General features: G+C 38.7%; 1 protein-coding gene across 12 annotated transcripts in view; it reads left to right on the top strand.

The window, feature by feature from the left end:
• LOC110163557 (muscleblind-like protein 1) overlaps positions 1-20,124 on the top strand; it is a 56,440-nt gene extending 36,316 nt beyond the window's left edge. For 2 of the 12 annotated variants that reach the window (XM_055166980.1, XM_055166981.1), the window contains exons 3-9: positions 3,643-3,813; positions 8,166-8,384; positions 11,418-11,657; positions 12,883-12,936; positions 13,514-13,664; positions 14,870-14,905; positions 16,188-16,956. In XM_055166980.1, the coding sequence (XP_055022955.1) occupies positions 3,643-3,813; positions 8,166-8,384; positions 11,418-11,657; positions 12,883-12,936; positions 13,514-13,664; positions 14,870-14,905; positions 16,188-16,342 (1,026 nt within the window). In that variant the 3' untranslated portion in view covers positions 16,343-16,956. The other 10 variants (XM_055166984.1, XR_008633789.1, XM_055166990.1 and 7 more) reach the window with 10 other exon arrangements.
• The last annotated feature ends 1,769 nt before the right edge of the window (positions 20,125-21,893 follow it).

Here is a 21,893-nt window from a genome sequence, read left to right as displayed (position 1 = left end):
TAACCCTTGTGTACAGAAGGCAAGAGGAGCTGAACAGAAATATGGTTTTGTGTTATTCCTCGGCTTACTCGCTCCAAACAGAAAATCTATAAAGAAACGTGCCTGTTCTCTGTATTTTAAGTTGTGAAACATTTTTTTATTCTCTGCAGCCTTCAAAGACAGAAAGCATGTAATGAAATACATACAACTGCACTTAATGAAATCAAAAGAAAGACAACAGAGAGGCTAAGAATAAAGTGATTTTAACATCAGTATTAATCAAATAAAAATGTACCATTTAAAAATAAGTATCAGTAATCATGTGTCCATTAAAAGTGCACTTTGTAACTTTTCTGGTTGAGAGCCTGTCACCTGCTTCTCTTCATGGTGATATTGACTTGAATATTCCACAGCATGACATTATACTTATTTATCTCCGTGGAAACAGCAGGTGACAACACAGGGCCAAGTTGCATGTCAGATCTGTGGAGAGGCGAGCCCACACACTGTAAGAATGCTAGTTTTTAGGTCAATAAAAATCCATGTTATTGAATAAATGCAAGATGAATGTGTTTAATCCCACACCGGGACAATCCAGACAAAACAATAACATCTCCATGGAGACAAGCCACCACTGGAAAAGTTAAACAGTGCACCTTTAAGTTGAAAGAAATAACATGAGAACTCAAACTACACTTTTGACCTATGAACAAATCTCAACAGCTGGAGTTTATGTACTGGTAATACAAATGTAACAATGGCACCATTTAGAGAGTTTTTCCTGAGAATAGACAATAGAGCGCAGGGTAAATGTTCACATCTGCTTACGCTTTGCAGAGGAATGTATGATCTGACTCTAAAATCCTTCAGCTATGAAAACAGTTTATTGTAGTAAATATGGTAGACTTATTGTGTCTCACCAGCACAAGTTCAGCTGATAATGTGGCTATGGTTCATATGACAGCAGGGAGGAGGGTGGCCTTTCTAAGAAAAGATTGAATGCACTGATGTCATTTTGTAAAGCTATTCTGATTTACCTTAATTTAATATTTAAATCATATTGTTTTCTTACTTACTTACTTACATACAGATATTTTGGACACTTGCTATAGTGTGTTTTTACATCCTTGTCATGAAGCAAACTAAACACAAATATTCTACATGTTCTTTTGGCAGTAGTTTCTATTTTATCATTTCAACATTTATTTATGGGTGTGACTGACAACATATGCATGGCATAATCATATACATAAATTGAGTTTAAATCATCTCATTGTTAAAGCTTGATTAAAATAATATCACCTTTTCACCTTTTGAGGAAGAAAGTTTTCTAGTCAGTATTTCTGCAGGTTTCATTTAAATGTTCCTTCTGCAGTTCCAGAGATTCATCTGTAGAACATAGAGCCTCAGTATTGATTTATTGTCTGCTGCTACAAATCTTCCAAATGTAGAGAGCAGAAGTTTCCATGCAGATGATCTTTAAAGCCCAATGTATTAACCCCAGCTTAATTAGTAAACAGATTAAGTTAGTTAATCACAGGTGAAAAAAGCATTTAGCATTTAACACAGAGCTGGACTATCACGAGATTTCCCCCTCAGGAGCGCGCTGAGAGCTGAAGGAGACGTGCAGGTGGCCAAATGAATTGAATCACTTGTACCTTCCTTTTTCTACATGTGTACATAAACCGCCATTAGCTAGTCTAGCCTTTTATGCAAATGTACATTTAAAACTGCCTGTGTTGTCTTGTAATGACTCTGTATTGCTACATTTAATCAGACACACACAGTTGAAGCAGACACGTTAGCGACTAGTCACCCGGAGGGAATGTGCCCTGAAAATCAAGAGACATTAACCAATTAGTGCTGATCAATAGTGCACACCACACTGGGAAGAGCCACGCTACAGCAGCACAGCTAACATGTGTATGTGTGTATGAATGTGTGCGTCTGTGTGTGTGTGTGTCTGTAGGCCAATGGGCAGACCGGGTATAGCACTGTCTCTCTAAGCAGCAGGAACCTCTCAGCCAATCAAAATGCTGCCAGAATCCTTGACATTCTTGCGCCGTCCAATGCAAAAGTGGCTTCCCCGCTGTAGCCAGGCAGAACTGAGTCCGCTCTAGGAAATAAACGGGAGAGATGAAAAGATAACACAGAGCGAGGGAGCGCGAGGGGAGGAAGAGGGGATGTGTTAGGCTGTGAAAGCAGGTGTCATAATGGGGCACAGAGGCTGGTAGGTAATCGCACTGAGAAAAGCACAGAGCATGACAGCCAACCTTTAATTCCCCATGAGAGCTTGTATGCCTTCAGTTGTCTCTATGGAAAAAAAATATTTGATTGAAAACGCTAAAAGATGAGGCTAGAGGATGGGATTTGGTTAAAAATGCAAAAGCAGGACATTTGAAAGTCTAGTTCTTGCATGCGTGCCTCACTTGTACATCAACACACACACACACACAACCAATGTTAAGCTACAGAGATCATAGCAGCGGTACCTCTGTGCCTGCCACTACTACTCTGTATTCTAGTTGAGCAGTGCAAATATCAGCATGGAGCTTGGGATGTATAGGGATTGAGACAAAAGGAAAAAAGAAAGGAAGAGATATTACACCTATCCGGGGGAGTGTTCAGTGGAGCAGGCATTATGAGAGTGTAAATTACCTCCCCTCCTTCTCCCTTTGGGCTGCTGACTGCTGGATGGATATAATCACACGCACACAGGCACACACACACACACACACACACACATAAGTACACACACGCACGCACACACGCTGCTCAGTCTGTGGACACCAGCAGAATATTGAGCCCAACTGTCATAATGTTTGTATGTTTATATTCAAGAATGGCTCCAATCATGTATGGATTTGGCATCAGCTTCACGACCTGCTCCATTGTGTAAAAATCGACACCTTACACATTTGTCTCAACCCGGGAGTAAATCGAAGGTGATTTAGTGGGTCTTGTAAAACGCCGGCCTTTAAGTGATAGAGGAAGATGTTGAAGAATTTAGATGGATGAGAGAAGCCTTTGCAGTTGAGTTCTAAAATAAATGTTCTTAGCATTAGTGTCGCATTAATTATGGCAGTGATTTCCAATGTGAGAGAGAGTCACTAAGGGTCCCCATAACTTCCTTTTTAAGACGTCCAAACTTAAGCACCAGTATTATGAAGAGATGAGATTTAAAATGGGTACTATAAAATGCATTTCTTGTGATTGCTTTACCTTAATATCTTCATTGGTATTCATTAAAAATATGCTTAAGTTTCAGGTAGTTAGAGAGGGTTGTTTGGAGCACAGATGACAACAGGTAAAATTGGAATTGCTGAGAGAAAAATGTGAAACCGCTGAGAGAAAGATGTGAAATCCTGAGCCTAAAAACATACTAATATATATGATAAATAATGTGATAGCCTGAGTTTGCTAATGGAAAGATTAGAGTAACTGATCAGTCTTCTTTACTGTGAAGTGAGTGCAGTGACAGGCACACATGTAAGAGCTATAGGTCGGCCCTTGCCAAATTGAAGGACATCAGCTTGAGTCAAGGCTCATTACATCTTTACATTAGGCCTTGATTTAAAAAGAACAGATCTAATTTTCTACTGGCTGTGTTGTACATCTCAATTCACCTGAGCCTATTGTGCCTGTTTTCTGTTTCTCCATCAGGGCCGGTGTTCCCGAGAGAACTGCAAGTACCTGCACCCTCCACCGCATCTAAAGACACAGCTGGAAATCAATGGAAGGAACAATCTCATCCAACAGAAAAACATGGCGATGCTGGCCCAGCAAATGCAGCTGGCCAATGCCATGATGCCGGGCACACAGCTCCAGCCAGTGGTGAGAGCACTCGCCGAGCTCACTGTCCACGCAGGCAGCACCAGCACTCAAACCAGGGTCACAGGGGGCACAGAATTACTGCGATAAAAGCTTTTAAGGATAATATGGTCAATTAAGGAAAGTCATATTTTTAGTTTGACCCACTTTGAGTCATTTTCCAGACTGCTCTTTTCAAGCGCTAAATTTATAAACCTTGCTGGATAATTAATACATTATATGTGACCAGCCTTATTCTTTTAATTGAAAGTCAAATTTTCATACTTTGTTATTTTGTTATGAATTCACTGTTGTGATGAAAGATTTGGGTAAACATGGTGCTGACAGACAGAGAGGGATGGGGATGAAGTGAGATACAGCTACATAAATTACCATGAGTCTTTCCACATTCCTTACACACTAGACCATTATAAACCTGACTGGATTGCTTGTAATGCTAATATGTAAAAGTTTGGCTGTCCTGCTTTAAATGAGGTTTCTTGGCATATGGTCATTAAAATCAATCTTAGGAGCAAACACGACTCTGTCAAGATTGGACATATTCAATAACACAATGCCAAATGACAGAATAGACTGCACACTTCATATCATATCAATTATAATGGATAAATATTAGCATTGTCATATAGGACGACAAATTGCCTGGCAATTTAAAACAGTGTTTTCCAACCAGGGGAACAGAGACCGCTTGCCAGGGGATATTATGGATTAGAGTAATGTGGAATTGAACAGAATTTGAATATAAAATGTTCTTTGTAGCATATTTCATTTATATATTTATATACATTTTTGCATAACAATTTTGGCATTGGTAAAATAAACCGTAAATAAACCTCAAATGCAATAGTCATAATGGGCAATAAACTAGTAAACAGATTAATCATTACTAAGGAAACACGGGAAATAGGTGTATATTGTGTGTATATTCTGTATATATAGTGTGTGAGACAACACTTAGAGGGCACTCAAGACTAAACATGTTGGGAACCACTGATTTAACAATGTTAGTATCATAACAACAAATCTCATCTCCACGGGTTTCACAATGATGAAAAAATGACGACCATTCCTATCGCAATTAACATTTAAAACAAAATATCCTATCCTAGATCCTCAGCTCCAGGCAGCCCATTCAAGTGCATCATCCTGTGGCGACCATGATCCCTTTCACAATCAATGAGCGCTGTCAGTCAGGCCTGGGGAGATGCTGCTGTCTTCTCCTTTGCTCTTTTATGCTAAAGTGACTGCCTGAGAGTGAATTTGTCTGTGCCTATTCAAAAGAGTTAAAGATGTTTCATGCTTGGACACCCACACGTGCTCATACATGGTCAGCTGATGGCTTATCACCCTTTCCTGCTGCAAAAGGGCTTCAGTGGAAAAGCCCATTGAGAAGAAAGAACCATGAAAGGATTTAGAGAAGCAATAGATCTCCCTGGGACCGCCAAGCCCTCACTCTGTTTATGCTGCTGCAGGAACAGAAAATCAGGTGACAGAGAAGGACGAAGCCCAAGAAGAAAGAGGCAGGCGAAGGAGGAGGGAGGATGAATGGACAGAGCAACGACAGGCAGGTAAAGAGTGGGAGACAGGAGCTCGCTTCAGACTCACTACAAAGAGAGTCAAGACAACAGGAGTGTGAACCAAACACGGGCTAAGTCCAGAAGAGGACACTTCCAGGAACTATTGGAGCTGAGATCTCTTCCTCTATCTGTCTCTTGAGTGTTAGCTTAGCTTCCTGCCCTGTTCACTACTTTTTATCTGCCACTCTCCCACGTTTTCTGCTGTCCTATCATGTGTATAGGGGAGTGCTTTCATTTCACACTTTGCGAAGGGTGGACACATCCTGGAATATTATAGCTGTCTATAACTTAAAGTAGCTATAACTACATATCTCAGGTCAGGAAGAAAATAAGCCAGCTGGAGTTATAATGTCTGTTAGCTTCAGCACTTACATATACAATAAAAAATCTTCATCAGTGTTAAATCAGTGCACTTCTTTATGCAGAGACTGGGTACAAAGACGAATGGTGAAATATAACCATAAAGTCAACAGGCTGCGGACATTCCAGCTGTGCCACACTTCTAAAAGAGTGTGGCTCCATGTTTGGGCAAATGGCTCAAGGGTGATTTCACTGAACTAAAAGAAGATGGAAGTCTGTATGAGTATCCACTAAAGATATGTCTCACGCAAACTGTTTAAGGCCATAAATATTCAGGTTTTGTTCTTTATCGTGAGGCATTTTCTTCAAATGTTTGTGAACACTATATACATGAACATATTATTTGTTTAGCAAAATAATGAGACATGGGCGGCAGTAGCTCAGTTGGTAGAGCATTTGCCCACTGATCTAAAGGTTGGTGGTTTGAATCCAGCTCTCAACATAAACATCACAGGTTGAGTGGTCAGACCCACTGACCCACAGGTTGGCTGGTGTGATTCCAGCTCCCACAGATGAATGCTGTTGTTGTGTCCTTGGGCAAGACACTTAACCCACCTTGCCCACAGTGTCTGCATACACTGGTGTGTGAATGGGTAAGTGGTTCCTTGTTGTAAAGCACTTTGAGTGCCTTGAAGGTGGAAAAGCGCTATAGAAAAATGTGACCATTTACCATGGTTCTATTTCTGGTCATAATTTTATGTACTTTGAGAATTACAGGTACATTATGTAGTTTTCTTATGGAAGCCCCCAAACTTTCTTTTCTCCATGAATAGTTATTGTTTTGCCAGGAATGTTCCACACAATGGTATACAACATATAATCTCCACTGGGATAAGCTGGGGCCACCACCAAAAATATTTTGATATGATTAACTACATGTAAGATGATTAAATGTACATCAGACTGTGGAACATTATAGAGAAAGCAATAACATATCTCCGAGACACGCAGATGATAGACCCTCTCCCAGAACACTTTAAGTTGCTTGTGCAGGCATCTTCGCAACCTGCAAGACCAGGGCATATTTCTTAATAATAAATGAAGAAAAGTTAGAAGTTTTCTATGTGAAAACAATCTAATAACCACACAGTCAAACTGACCTCTAGTTCATATGTGGCTTATGTAATGTTGTGCTGAAAGAAAAGAAGACACTTAGTTTTTTGATAAAAAATGTTTTTGACATAATGCTATTACTCTTGAAGATAACCAAATTAGATACTGACCCACACTGACTGTACCATGTAGCCCAGTATCACATTTCTTTGTGAAGATCTGTAATACCACTTTCCATGTCTTAGCATATGACATCATTCCTTTCTTTAAGCCCAGTCTCTTCAATGACCTCATGCCTGTTCCATCTAATCCTCCTGCTCTGAATATTGTAAACTGATACATGAGCACCTTTAGCATATTTTTTTCTATAGGTCTTTGTGATAGGTCCATAGGCGACTACTAGACGGAAAAGCCTTTTTGACATTTCTCCACAATTTTCCAAAAGATTTTAGGAAGAGTGGATCTGTCCAGCCCTGGCTGCTCTATTACTCACTGTGTCCTATTGGCAGTGACCCAAGAGACTACCCCCAGACCAGTGCTGAGGTCAGGAACGTGTAAGGGAAAACTTAAGAGTGTGCTACATCAGCGAGCTCACTCCTTAGCTTCGGAAAAAAGAGAATAGTTTTTTCTTTCATTCTCGATGCAGTTTATGGGAGTATTGTGCCAGTGCAGTGCATAGTTCAGGCCATACGCAGCACACACAGCTTGACTTCCTCACTCTCTCATTTCTCCTGTGATCTCCGGTGTGTGAAATGCGGGATTGTATGTGAACTGCATGTGGAGAAGGTGACACCCCATGCTGAGTACAGAGATCATACAGCTCTAGCCACAGCGAATAAAAGACAAAGAAGACTTCATATATACAGCGACTAATTATGATCTGACGTTTGTACTTTAAAATGAGTAAATCTTTGATATTTTATGCCATATATGATTACACTGCACCTCAATAGTCTGGGTATTTACAGCCATAGACCCTTCAAACCTCAATTTCAGAAACAAAATATTTGAACCAAAACACACACCAAATTCAAATGTCATTTTTAAAGCTATTGAATAACAAGTGAAGGCACCACTTTATAATAAACACATGAACTGACCGTTTGTAAAGCAAGGTCAAAGGCTTCAAATACTTCAAAATTAGCTCATACTTTGTTAAGAAAGTGTGAAAAAACATTAGCTACTAACTACCTAAATAAGATATTAGTTAGGCTTCAGGGCATTAATTAAGTAGTTAATAAGACTGAATCCTTGTCTATTAGTTCATCTTTGTTCATGCTTTATTAAGGCTAATTAAATTATAGTATAAAGTGTTATCAAAGTGAAAACATGTTAGTGACCCTTTCCACCTGCTTGTGCCCACAGCCCATGTTCTCAGTCACACCCAGCCTTGCCACCAACGCCAACGCTGCTGCAGCCGCGGCCGCCGCATTTAACCCGTACCTGGGTCCAGTGTCGCCCGGTCTGATGCCCGCTGACATCCTGCCCAGTGCTCCTGTCCTGGTCACCAGCAACCCCAGTGTCCCCGTGCCCGCTGCCGCTGCTGCTGCTGCTCAGAAACTCATGAGGACAGATAGACTAGAGGTGAGACACACACAGCACTGCTCTTTACTCAGTCTAGGAATTAGCATAAACATTTTGTCACTTTAATATCAGTCGTAGATTAGAGACTAGATTAACAAAATTCCCAAGTATGCAATAACAGCGTCTGTGCAAAGAGATAAGCTTTGAAAAGTGTGGCGTGCCTACTTGAATATTAAAAGCATGAGTTTGCGAAGCTTGTCTCGACAGTATGTGTGACTTTAATTATGTATCCACACACTCTTTCTGTTACAGTAACTACATCCCATTACCATAATACAGTCATTACTGGGGCTTAAGCAAAGAGGAACAGACAGTAATGAGAGTATCTCATGCAAACACTTGTGTTGTCAATGCTGCGTTGCATCAACACACGAGAGATGACATTATTCGCCACGAGCTTGTGTGTTATACTCTATCAATTTGTAATTTTCTGAAAAATCTTTATTCTTCCATGAAAGCGATCAGTCATGTGAAACAGGACGAGCGCTGCGGTCCACTAGCCGTGTTCAGAAAATCATTAATTGGGCAGTAAGTCAATCTCATCCATTATGCAGCCCCACCCGGGAAACTGTTGCAAGCAAATAATGCGGAAATCGTTAGACAGCGGGCGAGCAGTTAGAGAGAGTTAGCAAGGTTAGGTATTAAATGTAAAGTTAGGCAGTGCTGAGATAAATTATAGAGGTGAGACTTAGGAAGTCTCTGGTACGATAAACAAGTGGACAACAACATGCCGAGTCAGGGAACAGGTCAATGACAGGAAAAAGAGACGGCAGGGGAGATAGGAAATCAATCTGGAGACCTAATGTGGCCATCTTGGGCAGGGCAGCGGAAGGACAGAAATAGATGATAATAACAAAGTAGATAGGGCATTTAGAGAAATATTGGAATGTATGGTGACAGGATTTGAAAACATGACTATTTGGATAAGCTCATAATAGATAAAAACACCTGATAAGAACTGGGTGACAATTATAGTGTATAGTAGAATATAGTAGAATAGTGTATATAGAAAATGCATTGAAATGACCAATGTCTTAAAACATATATAAATAAATAAATAAATAAATATATATATATATATATATATATATATATATATATATATATATATATATATATATATATATATATATATATATATATATATATATATATATATATATATACAATTGCATATACAATACAGGCAGTTCTATAGGAATACTGAACATATGGTATTCACTGGCCAAATACAACAACTTTGACAGATACCGTATCAAATCCAACTAAGAAACCACTTAAAAGAGACAAGTTTATAGCATGCCACTCAAGAAAAACATAGCTGAAATTCTATGGAGCAGCAGACATACCAACTAGTAGATACCGTATATAACAGATTATTTATTTCCTGGGGCTGAGAAAACTCCTATTTTAGAACACCATTTTTCTCACACTTTTTACTTTGTGTCTGAACTGAGATACAGCCATACTGCAGTAGTTTTTTTCTACCTTGTGTAAAGTCATATGTTGCTTACCTGAAACCATGGAGATGCACACGGCCACAAGGGACAGTTACCATGGGGACCGAAATATGATTAACGGGCTTATCTGTTTGTCCAGCTAAGCACTTTCACTTGTTTAGCTGTCTGTCTGATGCATGATTAACCACTGGTCCACGCACCTGCCGCAAGGAGCACCAATTTGCTTCCATTTGCCCTCCCCTCGTGTTTCGTTCTGTCCCAGCTACTCACACTCCCCACAGACTCTCTCCCTCTGTCTGCCTGATCTCATCTCTATCCTTTACTCATCAGACACTCTTGTATTTTCTCTCTCTCTCTCTCTCTCTCTCTCTCTTTCTCTCCCTCTCTCACCCGCCCGCCTCTCCGACATCTGCCTGACAACAAGGCTCGATTCTCTATTTTCATTATTATGTTTTCTACTATATTATAACAGTGTAACAGTGGCACATTGTTGATAATGTATTTTACATTTTATAAGTTATTATTGCATTGTCACATTTTACAGTTTATGTGAACTGAATATATGCAATATTAATGCAAATCATACTCCTTCGATGAAAAGATTTTTTCTATTAAATTCATATGTTTCTGTCCCAGTGCAATGTTAAATACATTTTTATCACATTTTTGTACAGTTTACTCAACAACTCAGCAGTGTTGAAAATAAATAGCAACTTTTGAATGTTGTATTGTTTTTGCAATGTTGACTTATTGCATATCATGTTTTTCTCATGCTGCGCAGCCTTAGTCCTCAGATATGAATGTTGATAGGGGTTGTAAAAGTCAGACAGTGAATCTTCCATCCTAGAGACCGGTGATTGTGGATGATGAGACGTCATGACAGGAGACAGGGCTGGGTTAGTTTGTAGATAACAGCGCTGGTGGCCTTTTGCCTGGCAGCCGCTCCACTACAAATCAAATTCTTTATGCATGCAGACAGGAAGACTGGTAAACAGGCATTGGGTAAATGGCTTGTCTAGTCAAAGTAACGGATGGATCAATACAGAACAACATGAGATTTCATTTAGTCAAGGTAGCAGTAGATGTAATTCATATTCAGCCCTATTCGTCGACAACACCTTAAAGTCATTGCTTGTAAGTGTCAAAATTTAATTAAGGGAAAATATATATTGTGGTAATTTATTTGTGTAGTTTGTGTGTTTGTGTGGCAGCAGTTTTGTGTGCCCCGGCATCTCCTGAGGATAACCAGCCCTATATTTCCCATGAGTTTTACTGCACCTTCACTCTCAGTCTCAAGCAATTATGTCCTGTTTACACATACACTGCCCCCTTCTGGCTTGTGCGGGTAGGACAGCTCAACACAGCCCATTTGAATAATGGCCAACTGTTGTGTGATTGATGTGAATGTAAACCCTGGCTACATTGTGTTCAGCTTATCCATCACGTCTAATGGATCAGCCTGGCATTAACTTCTGATTGATAGGCTTCATCAGATGGGACCGGATATTGTACGTTTTACAGCTTGGTGAAGTTTGCAAGATTTATTGTATTGTTTTTTCACTGTGTACTTCAGGTGTGTCGGGAGTACCAGCGGGGGAACTGTACGCGGGGAGAGAATGACTGTCGCTTCGCTCACCCAGCAGACAGCACCATGATAGACACCAATGACAACACGGTCACTGTGTGTATGGACTACATTAAGGGCCGCTGCTCCAGGGAGAAGTGCAAGTACTTCCACCCTCCGGCTCACCTGCAGGCCAAGATCAAAGCCGCCCAGCACCAAGTCAACCAGGCTGCAGCTGCTGCTGCCATGGTGGGTATATGAAACTGCCAGAGTGTCAAATGTAGGACTTATGGGTATTATTTAATCTTAAAACAAGTATATATACATTCTGTAAAACTTTATTCACTAGACATATTGTATATTACATCATAAAAGTTGCATTAATGAGTAGAGTATTTGCAAACAATAACAGTAATTGGAAATGTTCCTAGTGCATGCAGTGATTGCCAATACAGAATTATGCAGAATGTCCTCCACACTCATTTACACTAACAAACACTTATTATGCATTTTATACCAAATCACTGAACTGCTGAAATGTTGACAATTACCATTATTAGATGCAAGACACTCTCCAGCTGTTTTATTAAGCGGGTTTCATGGTCTATTTGGAATTAACGTTTTACACTGTCGAATATTTTAACTTTTTAAGAGTAAATTTTTACAATTTCTTCAGCACAATCAGTAATATCTGCTATACAGCTTCTATTAGCTCTTAGATTATAAATCCAGATGTATTGACGGGCTTTCACTGTCAGAGCCGCATGCTGTAATGATAAGGCTGGTGTGTGATGCTTCCCTTTTTTATGACTTTGTGCTGGTGCTTTGTTAGCATTTGACTAGTTCATAATCAATAGGTCTATTGACTTTTTACTGTAAACAAATGAGTTTTTTCACTAATACAGATAAACCATAGATTCTTCACATTGTTGTAATCACACATAAACCATAGATTCTTCATGTTGTAACCACTCTAGACACCACAATAAAGATGACATTAAACTACTGTTATTCTGAGCAGGAGCATTAGGGACATTGATTTCATTTAACCTTTACAGATGAATCAGGCTTAAATCATTACAGGAAGCTAAATTGGAGCCATAATGATATCAAATGAACCATTGTCAAGCTTCACCTTTGCATTAGACTCTGTCAAACCTATTTGTATGCACGGACTAAAATCACAACAAATTCTTTTCCGCTTCAATATTTTATCATCATATTCATACTGTCAACTTATACTATAAACCTTCCCTTCAGTAGACCTACAGCCTCAAATGTGCATGCCTGTTATTGTTGTATATTGCATTCCAATGATTTGTTTTTTTATTTGTTTCTTTTTTGTTTGTTTTTTCCTCACCAACCCACACTGCACTGCTGTCCCATGGTGCACCTCTCCGCTTGCTGGTTTATGTTATTGCGCTTGAACCCCATTGGCCCATTGCCATCATGTGCTCGCTGCCTGCTAATTAAGAGTCAGTCGGCTGTCAAATCACCGAAGCGACCCCTCGACGCAACTCTAGACCTGGTACTTTGACCTTTCACCTTTTGGCTTGGCATGTTTACAGAGCCGATACTTGTAGATTGAGAGAGCTGAGGTGGACTGAGGGGTTGTGAACTGATTGGCAGCAAATAAATAGTTCTGTATAACAAACAGCAGTAAAAGCTATTGGCCATAATACAATAATACAACTCAGTTATCAGTTCATGACCTCAGGTGTAGCCTCACAGTGGCGTGTAAGTAGCATTGTTTCCATTTTAGTGCTGTTTGCATGATCTTCTCATGTTGCATGTTGGACTGTAAAATGTTGCAGCTTACCCTAACTACATCACTCTGTCTCACCAACACTACAATATACAAAAATGTTCTTATAACAATTGGAAATGATATGATAGCCTTAATGTGGTAGTCTGAGAATTGTTAAATGATACTTTGTCTAAGCTGTCAAAATATCAAGTACAACATAGCATAGAGTAGCCACTGCTTGCTTGCTGTTGTTTTTTTCAACTGTAATCAAAGGAATCTAAGGCTAACAAATGTCTCCTCTCCCCTCTCTCTCCTGAACATCTCTGGCACTACCGATGGATGTCTCTCCCCTCCTCAGGGGCTCCCTCCTGTTTTGCCTCCTTTACCAAAGAGACCTGCACTTGAAAAAGCCAATGGTGCCACCACTATGTTCAATGCTGGTGTGTTCCAGTACCAACAGGCCCTGGCCAACATGCAGTTTCAGCAGCAGGCTGCATTCATCCCATCAGGTAAGGACCAGGGGCGTCCTTTTTTTCCATCATTTATTGCCTGTACCTGAACATATGTTTTCACAAATGTATTTTATTTTGTTTGTTAATTGAAATTACACTGCATGTTGTATGTGATGTCATTGAGTGCACACACTCCTGGAAGACTATTTAGCCTTAGGAGCCAGTGATTTAGAAACAGTACAGACTTATTGACAAAGTATTGCACATTATAAACAATTTAAAGCAGGGTAGGTTTGTGATTTATCAGCCTCCGGGGTTTCTTCATTCAAATCAATTCCTTACATTTCCATAAAAGTAATTAAAGTATTTTTATGTGTCCACTCAACCATCAATTTTCAGAGTAAGATCTAAGGTGTGGTATAGTGCCCTCTGTGGGAGAGTTTGCAAATAGCAGCCCTGACTCATCAGGATACAATATCTACATTTTCTTTAAAAGGTTTACTTGTTTTTCAAGTAAAATATTCAGGGAATCCTGAAAACATCTCTTAAATTTAATAAAATTATCTTATAAAATGCAGATTTTTCCATAAAATCTATCTTATATTCTCCATATTTTCCTATAAACTCACATTTGCCAAACTCTAAAATCTGCACATTTTCTCTCACATATTTGGCCTATTTGAACTTGAAGTTTCTGGCGGCTGCATAGTCATCTTACACTGTCCCATATTCTCATCTGACACACTAAGAATAGCCTGCCATCGATTCCCTCCAGTGACAGATCTGGACACTCACACTGCATTTGTCAGGTCAAAGAAACTCACACTGAACATTTTGAAAGCAGGTCACTGAACACTGGCAAAGTGTAAAGACCAGCTGACAAGCAAATGGGACCAGACCTGTGTTACCCTATGACTTAAGAGAAGAAATAGTGTTAAACTGTAAAGTAGAGGTGAAGAGAGAACTTGATGATGAAGTTAATAAAAATATGTTACAGGAAGTAGGTCAGTAAAAAGGTCATTACAGATGACATAACATTTTGTATATTATTATATTTAAATTTTAACACAATAAATAAAAACATTTTTATTTACACAACTTAAACATTGTAATTGTGATAGGGAAGGCAGCACAATACTTATTTTTTTCAAAGCATGTCCAATTTGTGTTCAATGCGTTTTTGTTTTGTTGGTGAGACTAATTTGTTTTCCCCCCTTTTTTCTCTTCCCAATTCACTTCCTGTTGCAATGCATGATGGACAGGCTCGATATTGTGCATGACACCTGCAACAAGTGTTGGTAGGTGCCAGCTTTCCTTATCCTCTTTTCATTCAGCCCACTACAATAGTGAGCACTTCCACATTCACACAGTGACCTTGAAAAGTATTTCCATGCGACATCCAAGTCTATAACCGCTAAGTGCAAATTCAATTATTATTGTGGTGATATTACCTTGCCACAATTGTCTGTCACCTAATGCTTGTTGCAGTTTTAAATATATGCCTTCTTTGAGCCACTAACCTTCAAAGCACCTCGTTACAATGTCTGGCTTGGTGTCCCATATAAACATGAGGATTTGAAATAACCTCAATTATTCAATACGTAACAAGAAGACAATGCTTTGGACAAGGTCTGTCACAATAATAATAATATAATAATGTGATTTAAAGCCACTGATACTGTAACTCTGAAGAACAATATTGAAAGAACAGCAAATTAATGCATTAGTCTTATATAGCACTTTTCCAGACGCTCAGAGTTTACAATTCCGTGCATTATTCATTCACTTCATACTCGGTGGTAGTAAGCTACTATTTTAGCCACAGCTGCCCTGAAGCAGACTGACGGAAGTGTGGCTCTGTCAATCTGTGCCCAAGTGTTTTTCCTAAGGACACAACAGTGCCACTGTGGTACCAGGTATTACCAGTGGTCTCCCACTGCAAGTGCTAACCAGGCCTGGCCTTGTTTAGCTTCTGATGAGATCAGGCTTTGACATGGAGGTTTGGCCACAAAGGAAGTTTGGTCAAATTCAGGCTCACTTGGCAACTTTCCATGAAGATGTTCTTGCTTTGTCTTCTCCACAATAAGGCATTAATGTATCTATCATACAATTATAGGTGTTAAAATGCTAATAAAGAAGTCAAATTGAAAAATGTGTCTTCTTTCTGCGAGTGGGTTTCCTATAATTGGTTATTGGCCCATAATTGATAATGGGTTTAACGTTTAAAGCTACGCTGTGGAAAAGGCAATGTTCTAACCTCTCTATAGAGACCAGCAGAGGCAGACTCTCCACCAGAAAAGTACAGTGTGCTCCTTGAATATAGATAGTGCAATGAAACACAATGTCAAAAAAAATTTGTCCATATTGAACTGTTTATCTGTAATTTATTGAACAATAAGTTGATATACTAATTATTGTGACAGGCCTAAGTGGTACATTGTCTTGTTTGTATATTTCTTCTTATATATCATATATTATTTTCAGCTGATATTCTCATGTTTATTAGTATCCTCTAGGCAGGCATGAGATGAAGTGTGGTCATTGAAAGCTTTAAGTCTCCTCTGTGGTCTTTCCTCCAAGTTCCCCTGATGCACGGTGCTACTCCAGCCACTGTGTCTGCAGCCACCACATCTGCCACAAGTGTTCCCTTTGCAACTGCAACAGCCAATCAGGTTTGCCTCTCCTGCCTCCTCTCTCTTCGTACTTTGATCTGCGGCCTTGTCTTTGGCAATTAATTTTTTTTTTGTTCTTTTCATTTTGTTTCTCATCAGTGAAAAATGCATGCGCTACTTTAATATTTTAGGCAAACATTTTATAGTGACCAGGCAAGACTTTATGACAGCTGAGATGTTTTCCTCCTCTTTTACAGGTGGATGAAGTTAATCAGCAAGTGTAAATTTTCTTCGCAAAGATTTTATTACAAAATAAAGTCTATTAAAATTTGATTTGTATTAACTGTTGATTCTGGGTTGTCATAATATCATGCCTTGTCAGTTATTTGAAGATAAGTACATCTGAATTGATCTATCCCTATTTCACATTGTCTGTTTTTCTTTGTTCTTGTTTTCTCTCTTTCCTTCTCCTTCTTTTCACTCCAATCAGATTCCAATAATATCTGCAGACCATCTGACTAGTCACAAATATGTGACCCAGATGTAGGAGGATCAGAACAGTATGTACTGCGCCGCTTTTCACACTTGGACCATGTCTCCCAAAAGCGCACACACACTCCAACACAGCACTGTGGCACTGCATGAAATGACTTTATATGTCTACATCACACTCACATTTAAGTCTTTATATGGATATATGTTTCATAATATAACTAGTGAATGTATTTTTCAAATGTTTGCAGATGGAACTGGAGTGTGCTGGTGTGGAGTCGAAGATTAGCTGTCACACTCAATGCCTGTAACAAAGACAACACTTAAGCCAACCGGTGTCCGTTTGGTGTGGATCTGCATGTCGCCATAGGAGTCGAGGTTTTCTGGGACTGTTTCATGTGTATTTGATACACAGTGGTAGTACTAAGTGAAACTTCATTGACATCATGGACTGTCCTCTGTAGAGGCTCTTACCTTTATTCACCAGACACACTCTGAATGTCACTAAGAGGTACATGGGTGGCGTCCTGTGAAGGATGTGATTGTTACATTCATAGACAGAGAATCATCTTAATTTGTGTGACTCTTTTGGTTGTTGGTTGGTCTTTGACCTAAATGTGTCCATTTGTTTACACGAAGGTGCACCTTGTATTTGAGTTGAGATAGAAATGCTGAATAATATGACTGAACCACATATGCATGCACAATAGCAATTTTGTTAGGACTTTAGTTTCTTAAACAGTAATAAGGGAAGTGCACTCAGAGGAAATGTGTTTCTGAATGTGTGTGAGGTGTCTTTAAACCTTTGTAGCCTACCTTCTATCTCTGAAGCACATGTCTTTAAGCTTACAGGTCGGCCCTGTACAGTGCCATACATCTCCAACACACCAATAACATACAGTGGTCATGCAAAGTGTTCAACTTTTCCCTTTAATTCAGACCTCCTCTTATACAGATATGGTCATATAAAGGCTAGATCTCTTTGGATCTCAGTTTCATAATTGTTAATTGGATTCCTAAAACCGCTCACTTTGTTTATTGTCCTCATGCAAATATAAATTTATTCCAGACTTGAGTTTTACTTATATTTTAACAGAGATGGATGAATTAGTCCTCAAATAGATAGTGTATTAACTTTAAATCAAAAGTGTGGAAGTTATCACGAGAGAAAGTGTTTTGTCCAAACTGCTGTGACATGATGCAACTAATGTTATGTGAGTTTATTGTTTGTTTGGTAATATTATCTGAGCTAGATGAAATCTAGTGTATATTTAATAATATTTGTTTAAACCTGAAAACTGTTTTCCGATAGTCAGCCAAAGTCTTATTGTGTCACTGTTAATAGAGATATATATATAGGTATATTGGTGGATTTGAAGACAATGTGGTGGCATAGGTGGTTAGGATAGATCTCTAGGACTATTTGTTTTGTGTTCTGGGTGTTCTTCAGGCATACTCAATCAGTGGATAGTACAGGGAATGTGGCAAGAATCAAAAGACGATTGTAAAACCCATCCAAAGCCTTAGAATGTACCATCAAGTCAGCACAATGCAACATGCCATCTTGAACCATCCAGTTGCCTAACCCACGCCATAATAACAGAGCACTATGTAATGTCACTTTTTGTTCAATTCTCAACTTCTTCTTTAGTGTTTTATTTGAATGATATTTTGATATTTTGTTTGGAGTTGTTGTGTGTTTGCCTTATCTATTTATCTCTTACAATGAATATAAGGTAGTGCGTATTGTGTGTTCTCATGCACAGTTTCCTGAAATTCCATGTACTTCATTTTAGTATGATTGTAGACTCAGTATTTTGTATGTTATGCATATTGTTGAGCTGTATGCATATTGTTCATTTCTCAGTCTTTTGTGTTCCTTGAACAAAGATGTTTTATATAAGTATCTAACAGTGATGAATACTAGAGCAAAGAGGCTATGTTGTCACTGAGGCAACAGTTGCCAACTGAGTCATATTTTAATGATTGTAAGGTTTGTAACTAGTCATATATGAAAAAAATAATATTATAAAAATGTAATTCTTAGATGTTTAGAGTAAAATGTTATTTTCTACTGTATCCATTTCAGATAGTAAGTATTGTTTCAATATTTTTACTCTCCCTGGAAATTGGGCCATGTTGGAAAACAAGCTGCATATTTGATCACTTTTGGGGTTGTAGAGTGCAGTCTGTAAGGGCTGATGCAAACGGGTGGGGCAGACTCTGCAGGAGAGAGAGCTGATGAAGGGTGACTTTTTTGCACTTCTGTACATAGTCAAAAAAAGAGAGAATCATGTATATTGAGATCTTATTTTGAATAAAAAATTCTGTCTATAATGACAAGAAATTTTGCTAGGATAACAAAAAAAACCTTAAAGGCTGAACAAAAATGCTTGCATCAAAGGGCACTGAGTTGACACTCCTGATCCCTTTGTGAAAAGGCCAAGTGTTGCTCTTCTTTTTTGTCAGCAGCTTGTAGTTTGCCAGGTAACCTTTCCGGAGCGTAAGGGCCTGCCTGGGTCTGTCTGTAGGACCACGCCCCCAGGCCCGACCAATCACAACACGTCCTGTCTTTACTTTTCTCAGAGGGGAATGCATGTTGAAGCAGATACATATACCGTTTAAGATCACCACACAGTACTATTGAATAAGAAAACATGTTACACAGAAAGATGTATTTACACTATACAATATCCTATCAATGTAATGGAATAAAAATATGTATATGAAAATAAAATAGAATAGTGGTTTATTTAAAAAAGACATCTGAGAATATACTCACTAAGGTCTCACTTCTTGGAGAGTTGAAATCCATGCAACACAAGAACCATAGCTATAGTATGTTCTTTCTGTTTGTAAGCTGTGCTTTTAGTAGATGAATCTGACCAGACTGAATCATATATTTTCTGTCAACATCCCGCACAGGTAAAAATGTAAAACTCAAATTCTGTTTAGTAGTTTGGCCACTGGTTTGAAAGCCATCTCTGCCATCTCTCCAGACCCTCATCTCCTACAAGCACGCATGCTTACCTTTATGATATGATGTGAACTGAAGTTTTGATTTCCTTTTTTCTTTGTCGGTTGTTTTCTCAGCTTATAGTGCTAAGATGATGTATTCTGTCTTGCTGCAGTTTGTTTCTGCTTGTTTTACTGTGCCAGGCCCCTGGAAGATGTGTCACGGCAGCCACCTCCTATTGAAAAAGCACCTGTAGAAACTTGACCTGCCGAGCGCTACAGTCTAAAGCCATACTACTTACACTCATGGGAGGAAATGTCCGAGAGCTGGGGACAGAGGTGGGGCTGATGTCTGGATAATATGTGCTTTCTTCAGACTAATGTCCTTGACACATTTTCACACTGGGCCTGTGCTGCTATATTTAATTCTTGCTGTAATGATGAAAAATATAATAAAAAAAATCTAATTGATCTGAAATTACTTGAGGGTATGTTTCATTTTTTAAAAACAATTGTGGCCATTGTTTTGTTTGATCATTTTAGCTATTTTGGAATTGACTAGATGAATAATCACATTATTATACAGTAAATATACTATTACAAAGCATAGACAATACAATACAAATGCAACTTTTTTTTTTTTTTTTTACTTTACTTTACTTAGATATTCATGACTAACTTTAAAAAAGGTGCCAATCTGTTTATAAATGCCAAAATTATGTATGTTTTATGATGATGGTACACAGTTGGTAAATAGTGTAATGTCACAAAGCCAGACAAATATTTACCCATTTTAAGGTAGTGTGTTCACATTACAACCACCAGAGGGCACCAATATATAACAATATAGACTCTTTTTCCGTTCCAAAGTGGGCCTGATTGCCAGTAAACAACAGAGCGACTTGAGCAGAAATGTAATTTTAGTTCTGACTTAAATTTTAATTCTATATGTCAAATGACTTTCAAACAATTATCTCTCGACTGTAGTTAGCTAGAATGTTGCTCGGTTTAAAATCGCCATGTTTACAAGTGAGATTACCCAGGATGCTCCTCGCCTTAATTATTTTCTCACTGCTTAGTTGAAAACATTACATGAGATAGCAACAGTTTAGTTTTGTTTTATAATCGGATTTATTTATTTTTTTATTTTATTTTATTTTTTTGGATCCATCTGTTTTTATGGAATCTTAACTTTGTTCTTCTACTTTCATGTCTCGAGGCTCTGGTGGCAGATTGGGTCCTGTGGAGACGTAATGAAGCGGTACTGATCCAGTCTTTTTCACTTTTCAAAGGCTTCGGTGGACAAGAAGACAAGAAAACCAAAATGTGTTATCAATATCACTTTGATGCAATTAGACCAAGCCCAGAATATCAAAGATGGGGTTATTGTTAAGTCTTTTATTTGCACAATGACCGTGTGGTGAGCGCTCAGCCATAAGCGTCCATTAATACATAACAAACGCCGTTTAATGAGTGACTTCTCGAAGGATGATTGCAGTGCAGAGAAATCCAATTTTGGACTTGAGACTTCTATTTGTGTGTATGAGATATGGCTAGCGGGCATACAAATTAGAGGCATACTTGATAAGCTGTTGAAGTGTATTGCCCATTTTATGATATAAAAGCAATAATGAGAGAGAGAGAGACAGAGAGAGAGATGCTGAGTCAATAAGCGGTATATCGTCTCAAATGGCCTTCATCCTGAGCCTGCATATAGCCTACTCACCAATCAAAATTGCTTCTTTTAAAGTACTTAGTGGTTTTACAGTAAATTCACTCATATTGTAATTTGCTCCCTGCTTTCCTGTGCAAGTAAGAAAAATATAGACCATGGTGGATCATTTTTACTATATGTTGTAATGTTAACAACAACAAAACTCCACCACACAAATAAATGAATAAATTGGCTGGAAGTGTACAATGTTACAGGTGCACATTCCCCTACTGTCATCTGATGGAGGATCAAGCAGTCAAGCAAGTACCACAGGCCGAGCACGCCACCAGGCAGAGTTACAGATCAGATCTTTGGAGAGGCAACCTTGTTTAGTCTTACACATTTTTAGCAATAAAATATAAATTCAAGATATTTGTAAATTTTACATCATACTGTGGAACATTCTAGACCAATCAATATCAATAGTGCACCATTAAGATCCCTTTATTGAGTATTTCATGGTTTACTACATGTTTTATTATAAGGATTTGCTATAGGATTTGCAGATTAAAT

Source organism: Boleophthalmus pectinirostris, unplaced genomic scaffold (genome assembly GCF_026225935.1).
Source record: "Boleophthalmus pectinirostris isolate CB_2022bp ecotype Guang Dong unplaced genomic scaffold, ASM2622593v1 HiC_scaffold_9, whole genome shotgun sequence".
Taxonomy (NCBI): domain Eukaryota; kingdom Metazoa; phylum Chordata; class Actinopteri; order Gobiiformes; family Gobiidae; genus Boleophthalmus; species Boleophthalmus pectinirostris.
This window is presented reverse-complemented; position numbering and strand designations above follow the sequence as displayed.